Source organism: Lolium rigidum, chromosome 3 (genome assembly GCF_022539505.1).
Source record: "Lolium rigidum isolate FL_2022 chromosome 3, APGP_CSIRO_Lrig_0.1, whole genome shotgun sequence".
Lineage (NCBI taxonomy): Eukaryota > Viridiplantae > Streptophyta > Magnoliopsida > Poales > Poaceae > Lolium > Lolium rigidum.
The window spans coordinates 296,891,826-296,899,706 of record NC_061510.1 but is presented as its reverse complement, the minus strand read 5'-3'; the positions used below and the strand labels follow the sequence as shown (position 1 = coordinate 296,899,706).

Genomic DNA, 7,881 nt, shown 5'->3' with positions numbered 1-7,881 from the left:
TACGTAGAAATCCGAGTATGATTGCATTGGCAAGTTCATTTGTTTCGTTAAATATTTGAACTTGTGTCTACAATTTAAAAGCAGGGGTACACGATGAATTGGAGAAAAAACTAACAACAAAGACTTTTAGCACAAACCGAAATCCACATAAATGTTTTCCTCGTCATCATCTTCAATTTTGAGTTCCGCCCTAGAACTACCACCTCCTTCTCATATTAAGATGTTTATTGGTTTCGGTCAAAGTCAGAATTAGAAATCTCACGACGTGTAAAAAAAATCAATATCTACAATAGCATCTCAATGTTACTAGAATAATTATAAAATATGTTTTCATATTATATGCATTTGCTACTATGAATGTTGATATACTTTTCTACATAGTTTCTTAAATTTTATGAAGTTTGACTTTGACCAAACTAATATACATGCTAATATGAGATAGAATAGAAGAATCTCACTTAAGACATGAGAAGGACCTATAGTTGATAGAAAGTGGGACCAGAGTGGCAATTTTTATCAAACTGTGAAACACGAGACTTAGACCTCATGCTCCAATATCATGCCAAGTTTCATGCATTAGTTAACACAACCAAAAGTCCTAATTCAGGGGAGAGTGTTTATAGTTTATCTGCAACTTGCCGTAAGTTTATTTTTTGATTGTTTTCCCCGGTTTTTGTGTCCTACTAGACAGAATGATGTTGTTTAGCGCATGCATAGTCATATAATTGAGATAACATGCAACTTTATGAATTATTTCTTTGTCCCTACTTACTTTTGGGCCGAATCTATTTTTGTGGTTGTGTTCTAGTAAATATCACGTTTTCTCTCGTTTTTAGGGCAAGTGTCTCTATGAAGTCATGTTTGTTTCTCCTCACTTACGACTATATTTGTGTTTTTGGTTATACATGCAATGTTCTGTGAGCACCCCATGGACGTACCAAGTGCATGATTTGTTAAAACGTATTTATCTTGGATATAATCTTGAGCAATAAGATTGTCTGTCACCCTGACCCTTCTTCTCGCCGTATTAGCTTTCTCTTGTGTGGTGTGGCCTGAAATGAGGACCAACTCTTTTTTATGTTCCTCTTCCACTACATCATCATCTTCCACCTCCTTAGAGTCCGCCCCTTTTCCTGCACTTCCACACATCTTCCATATCACAATCTCAACTGAACGCACGTATTTTGGTGACAATTCAAAACTTTGTGCCCCGATACATTGATAGGAAAATAGGGTTATATGTACAAGTCCACAAGGGGACCAACACCCCGCCATATAACTCAACCCAAAGAACTAGTCTAGGGGAGAATCTGGCTAAGTCCTCGGGCTCCCGCGCTTGCCCATGATCTTGCTTCTACCTTTATTGTGTCGAGTAGCAAGGACACCGAGGGGTGCGCATTGTCGAAGATTGTTGCGTTCCGGTGTTTCTAGATCCACAAAGCAGTTAGCATGACCAGCGACAAGGCCCCCTTCCGAAGCTGGCAAGGGGTAGATCGAATCACCAGTGACCAGCAATCCGCAAAGTCACCATCACCCGTGGGAGATGCAGCGGTCGATTGGATTCATGAAAGCACCTCAAACCAGATTGTCCTAGAGAAAGTGCACGCGGTAGGATATGCGCTAACGTCTCCACGAACTAATCGCACAACGGGCATCTGGTGGGTATGGGAGGCCCCTCTGTGCGAGTTGCTCACCTGTCCAACATATTTCTAGGCAAGCTAGCCAGATGAAGAACTTCACCCCCGGTGGCGCCCAAGATTTCCGATTTGGCTTCCATGATCCTGATAGAACTGCCCCCGGAAATGGATAGGACGGAGTACTGGTCATCCGTCATCCAACGCTAGATTAGCCGGACTAGGTCATCCATCAGCTGCACACCATGTTGCTGACTCCTGAGCTGGACGTATTTTCGTAGTGCTAGGCGTCAACAATGTTGGTGATCCAGCTACGCTCGAGTTGAGCATGTTGTACCATGCGCCGTTTTCTGGGTCGCCTCGGGATCAACACGTAGAGATCTAGCGTTATGCCTCGGATTGGTTTCCCATCGAGTCAGCTATCTTCCCAGTGAAGAGCGGAGGACCCGTCACCCAACACCCTTAAGGTGGAAGCATCGAAGATCGTCCTTTAATCCTTGGAAAACATATATCGAGCCCACGTCAAGGTGGCAGGGTCAGTACGCATCTTCCACAACCAATGCATCTGATAGTAATGCGAGCAAAGTCAAGTACCCCTTACCCACCGTAGCACAGCGGGTGGCACACCCTACACTAGTTCACATGATAGTGTCCTCCATTGGCCTCTTTCTTGCCCAACCAAAGGAAGCCACGCGAGATCTTAACGACTTGCTTAAGAGCCTTCTTGCTAAGACTGAGCACCATGAGCTAGTGGAGTTGTATCACCACAAGCACTGAACGAATCAATGGCCGGTACCCCCACTCAAGGCATCATGGTTTCCTTCCAAATCGGCAATTTGTTGGCTATTCGGTCGATGTAAGTTTGGAAAGCCTCACCCGAAAGGCGCCTAATGGAGAGTGGGATGTCGAGGTATTTGACGGGGTAGGAGCCAGCTGGCACTCCATTACGGTCACCGCCTCTATCGCCTCCCGTCTGAGCAAGCGATTGGGTACACTGGACATTTCGCGAAGTTAGTGTGTAGTCCTAATGTGTGCCTGAAAAGCCCTAGAATTTCGCTTACCACTCACGATTCCATCTCATCTGGGTGGCAAAAGATGACTACGTGGTCTGCTTATAGCGAGACAGACGTCACCAGTTTTCAAGGATCTCCAATTCAATGGTCAGAACCAACACCCTGTTAAGCGTGTTCATGACTAACATGGATAACGTTGGTGACATGGGGTCACCCTGCCAACTCGCGGAACATAGGAAGACACATTTGACAGTTTGGAACACAGGAATTTCATCCGAGATGTGCAGTAGTTCCACGAAACAGGTATCACTATATTTCCGCAGGATTCTTTAAAAAAATATACCACGTTCAAAACCGTCTGACTGTGACTGTTCATACAGAGGCAAAACAAATGCAGCAGTGCTCTAGAAAAATGATGCGAGTACAGCAGTAAAACCATTCCAAGTTCTTTACTTAGGGTGGTAATAAACATAGTATACTTTCTGTCCATCTCTCAATCGGAGCTGGTCTCGATCTGTAACAACGACGACACACTGGCTACAGTGCCTCAAGCTGCTCAAGGCGCTACTAGCACTCTCTCCATAGGTAGATAAGATAGCAGCCGGCCAATGGATCAGTAGCTGTAGTTCTTGACGAACATGCCCTCCTTGGCGGCCGCGGCCTCGCCGTCGCTGGTGTACTTGCCGAGCTGCGCCAGGGAGTTGGCCTTGGCGCGCAGCAGAAGCGCCTCCTGTGCCGCCGCGACGTTCTCTGGCCGCCCGCCCCACGTCTTGAGGCAGGTGTTCTGGAGCGCCCGAGCGTAGGAGAAAGATACGTGCCACGGGTTCGGCGACTGGTTCATCGCGTTCAGGTTCAGCGTCGCCTCCACCTCTGACTGACCGCCAGACAAGAACTGCAGCAGAGCAAAACAATGTAAATTTATATATTCTGGAACAATCTAAAACCAAGATGCTTGATGATATTTAAGGTGAGAGTAGAAGCTAGGAGGAGGACAGGCGCTCACCATGATGCCGGGGACGGAAGGGGGGATCCTTCTCTGGAGGAGCTTGAGAGTGTAGCTGGCTACTTCCTCAGGGGTGTTCCTGTCCTTGCACTCGGCACCAGGGGTTACCATGCTTGGCTTCAAGAGGATGCCCTCAAACATCACGTTGTTCTGGGCCATGTAGTAGAACGTCTCCGCCCACACCTTTTGCGCGACCTCGAAGGTCCTCTCGATGCCGTGCTCACCGTCGAGCATGATCTCAGGCTCAACAATTGGCACCAGGCCATTGTCCTAAAATATCATCATATGAGAGATTTACATATCATTATAATCTTGTGCCTGTCTCGCCATTGCACTGTAGAAATATGGTCTGTTAGGAAACAGCAAGAATACCTGAGAGATGGCGGCGTAACGGGCAAGACCCCAGGCAGCTTCCTTGACAGCGAGCTCAGATGGACCGTTAGGAATGCTGACAACAGTGCGCCTGCAAGAGAACTTCATGTCAGGCAGGGAAGCATGGAGCTATGACCTAATGGAAGGTATTGCAGGTCCAAATTTCTAACCACTTGGCGAAGCGGGCCCCTTGCTGGTAGTATGCTGCTTCACGGGAGGCAAGGCCATCGAGACCTTGGCACCATGACTCATCGTTGGAGCCGACAAGTGGCACAAGACCCTGAGAGTGAGCACCGATATTAGGAGAATGCTGTGTTTTCTGACAGCATATGTAGATTTGGAGTGGAATCAAAGACAGCCTACCTTGTCAACCTTGATACCGGGAACAATTCCCTGCTCGACAAGAATGTCAACAATCTTCTTGCCATCTACAGTCGATTGGTAGAGGGTCTCCTCAAAGAGGATAGCACCAGAGATGTAATTTCCCAGGCCTGGGGGAGTGACAAGGAGGGTCCGGTAAGCCTGGCGGTTAGCCTCAGTGTTCTCAAGGCCAATTGAAGCAAGTCTCTTGCCACAGGTGGCGTTCGACTCATCCATGGCGAGGATACCCCTTCCTGGTGATGCGATAGTTTTCTGCAGCAGGAAAAATAAAACTTGAGATCTGCTAAACCATGATTGAATGGAACTTTCACTAATTTAGTAGAAAAATTACTTTTACAAAGTTGATTACTTATGCTAATAAGTATTCAGAGTTACTAGGTGTGATTTTGTTATGACATAGACCTTCAGATGGATTGCCAAGCTTAAAACGGACAGATTCAAATAAATATGGTTAGAATGCTTTGAGTTGTCAAATATCTGTGCGCAATAATGATCACGTCTTATCATTACTAAAGAGTAATCAGGTGCTAAAGAGTAGTGGTGATTAACCTGTATCATGCCTTAAAGCAAATTCTACTTCAGAAACGTATCACCTATATGTTTTGAGTTTCACAAGCACTTTTTGGTCCAGTAAAACATCAACCATATCTATTCAGATCGCAGTGATGAAAATAGAAGAGTTACTTTATGGATGGAATATAGAATAAGTGAAAAAATGCAGATTTGGACTAGTGGTTTCGGTACGATCAAAGCACCCAAAGATACATTTTTTTCTCTGCCTGATGAAACATTGGTCGGAACTACGGAAATTGGTAGCCTAATAAGGATTCTTTTGAGTTAACCATCGATAGTTTTCTTACATTTATCTTGAAAAAAAGACAATACAACTAGTTCTCTGTTCCCAACTGATGCAAAGACTCAAGAAGATTCTCACCAGAAATTATCAAACGAATCCATGCATATGCATGTAAGATGGTATACAGTTGATGTGAAGCAAGCGTACCGCGGTTTTGATAAGCTCATCGGCATATGCGCTGGCACGGACAACCATGGAGACGGTCATGGGCTTGGGAGCCGCAGCTTGGCGCGTGACGCCCCATTCGGACTTCTTGGGAAGGAAAGACGATTTGAGGAGAGTAGCAGACGCCATTGTTTCTGAAGGGAAGCAGATCAGGTGCTACCCTCTTCTTTGACACACCTTGGAATTGCAGCCTTTCCTTAGGGGGGTGAGAAGTGCAGCAAGTGCTGAGATTTAAGGGTGAGCACCTGGGCGCACAAGGGATATGAGCTGTGAGGTGGAGGTTGGCCTTCTGGATATGAATGGCTGTGATTTGGTTGCTCCAATCCTCTTGCCACCTTCTCGTTTTGTCCTGGCTCTGCCACATGCCTGTCCCTATGATTTCGTTCCCTTCTGTGTATACCATGTAAAATCTGTAATACTGAAATTTTCTTCTTTGTGCTACACGGTCCATAAATATTGTCTGAATGTTCTTGGCCTTAAGGATGGTGTTTGCTGATAAACCGTTCTCAGTTTTTGTGGGTGCATTTCACCATGCAGTTTCGCCCATAAGCATCTTTTGACGGTGGAGATGCCCTGATATATTGCATCCATGAATTCGTCCATTAACCATCGATTCCATGGAATAAATCAGTTTTTTTCAGTCAGTCTTTTAGTGATAACAACTCGAGCTGTGAGCTGTTAGTAGGGTGCAGGGTGGCTTGTGTGGCAAACCATTCTTTGTTGGCTCTGAGACAAAGTGCAGCTTCTCCATGTGCCCCAGTGCGTGGCTGCAGTAAACACATCCACCATCAGCTTGACAACCCCCTGCCAAGGATGCCATCAAGAGGATACCAACCATGTAGCAATCTTGCATGTCGTCCCTGGACCCCCATGAATCCTGTTACGATACTTTCAATTAGGAAAAAAATGATCTTTCGTAGCCTTACTAAAATATTCGAACTTAAAATGCCATAATACTTAATTTCACAATGCATAGTAGGAGCTAGGAAGTGTCACACTGGCTAGGAGAAAAATATAGAGAAATAAGGACAAAAAGATGCATATTTTCCAGAGTGGAAATGCTTGATGACATCAAAAGCATAAAGCAGACAAGAATTCGGGCACCTTGTTCTACTCACCAAAAACATTAACATCAGAGAGCAAGTTGATATATGGCACCTACTGCTTTCAATAAAAAGAAAAGGCATAAAGTACCATAAAAGCTGATAGTTACAAATTGTTTACTAGTACATGGGCTTGGCCTACTTAGATCAGCTGATCTCCTATAACACGGGAGAAATACATCCATAGACTCCCTCTAGTGTATGTGACTTTTTTTGTAAGTGTATTAGCATGCCAACACTCACTATCACAAGCTTGATGCGCATCATATCACCAAGGTACATGCCAACACCAGGTCTTAACTCTGATCACATCATCCAGTGTAGTGCATCTATCTCAGACTAAGCTCAGAGAGGCTTCTTTCATCAGTTCAAGCGCATGATAAGTTTTTGCGGAGTTATTTCTTTGTTGACAGCACTTCAATTCATCACATTTGAAGCTAACTTGTAACGAAATCAAATGAAGCATGTTCAATCCTTCAGTTAAATTCATTTTATACTTCAAAAGAACATATGTATTCTGCTGCATATCAATCAGAGGTACCATAGGTTGAGCAAACTCCTGATTCATGATAGTTTTCAACCAGCAGAAATTAAACATCATGATCATGGTCTCCATATACTGCACTGTAGCATTTACCAGTGTTAGTGGAACCCAACTGGAATTGATTTTTGTTTTAGTTTGAATGGCAGAGTAGCCTCTGATTCTGATTGGAGCATATTACGTACATAATGGTGAGGGTACCAGGTTTGTTGGTCGAAGAGCAGGCTGGCAATGAGCCTACACTCACAGTTATTTTTTCTTGCTCAAGGGATGTCTTCACCTGAACTACTGTTGAACTGATGCTGTCTTCTAGTTCCTCTCTGTATCTGTTTCCACAACATTGTAATGGTGGAATTGCTGGTGAATTTCTGTTGAATGTAGTTCATTTCAGATACAGACGTGTGGCAACATTTAGTTAGATAAAACTCTCTTCTTCAAGTCTGCTGCTTCGGAAACCTCATCAATAGGTTTCCCGCAAGCTTCTACAGCTGCTAAAGGACTGGTACTAGATAGAAATTCCACAAGCTTCTGCCGAAGCAATGGCGCTAGCTTCTCGCAGCACGTCAACAGATCCAAAGACGGGACCACTCCTCTCTTCACCAGCACTGCAAATGCGCACCTCACACACTGGGCAATGGCCTCCTTCCTCCGAACCTCATAGTTCTCAATCAGAAGAAATAAGAACTCAAGCAGCATGTTTGTGATATCTACATACTGAGAAACCGAGTTCACCATCAGAAGCATTGCGGGCTCAATGTTCATGATGTTACCTTTGCTCTCATCGAAAAACAGCCAGTCGTAGAACAGCGCCAA

The 7,881-nt window shown here is 44.8% G+C and overlaps 1 protein-coding gene across 1 annotated transcript; it reads right to left on the bottom strand.

Moving 5' to 3' along the window:
• Positions 1-3,069: 3,069 nt before the first annotated feature.
• LOC124703591 (fructose-bisphosphate aldolase, chloroplastic) lies at positions 3,070-5,639 on the bottom strand. Its single transcript, XM_047235812.1, has 6 exons — positions 5,407-5,639; positions 4,386-4,655; positions 4,193-4,302; positions 4,023-4,113; positions 3,651-3,920; positions 3,070-3,539 (listed from the first exon to the last, which is right to left on the bottom strand). Exons 1-6 carry the CDS (start codon positions 5,551-5,553, stop codon positions 3,261-3,263), a joined length of 1,167 nt encoding a protein of 388 aa, XP_047091768.1. The 5' UTR covers positions 5,554-5,639; the 3' UTR covers positions 3,070-3,260.
• Positions 5,640-7,881: the final 2,242 nt, after the last annotated feature.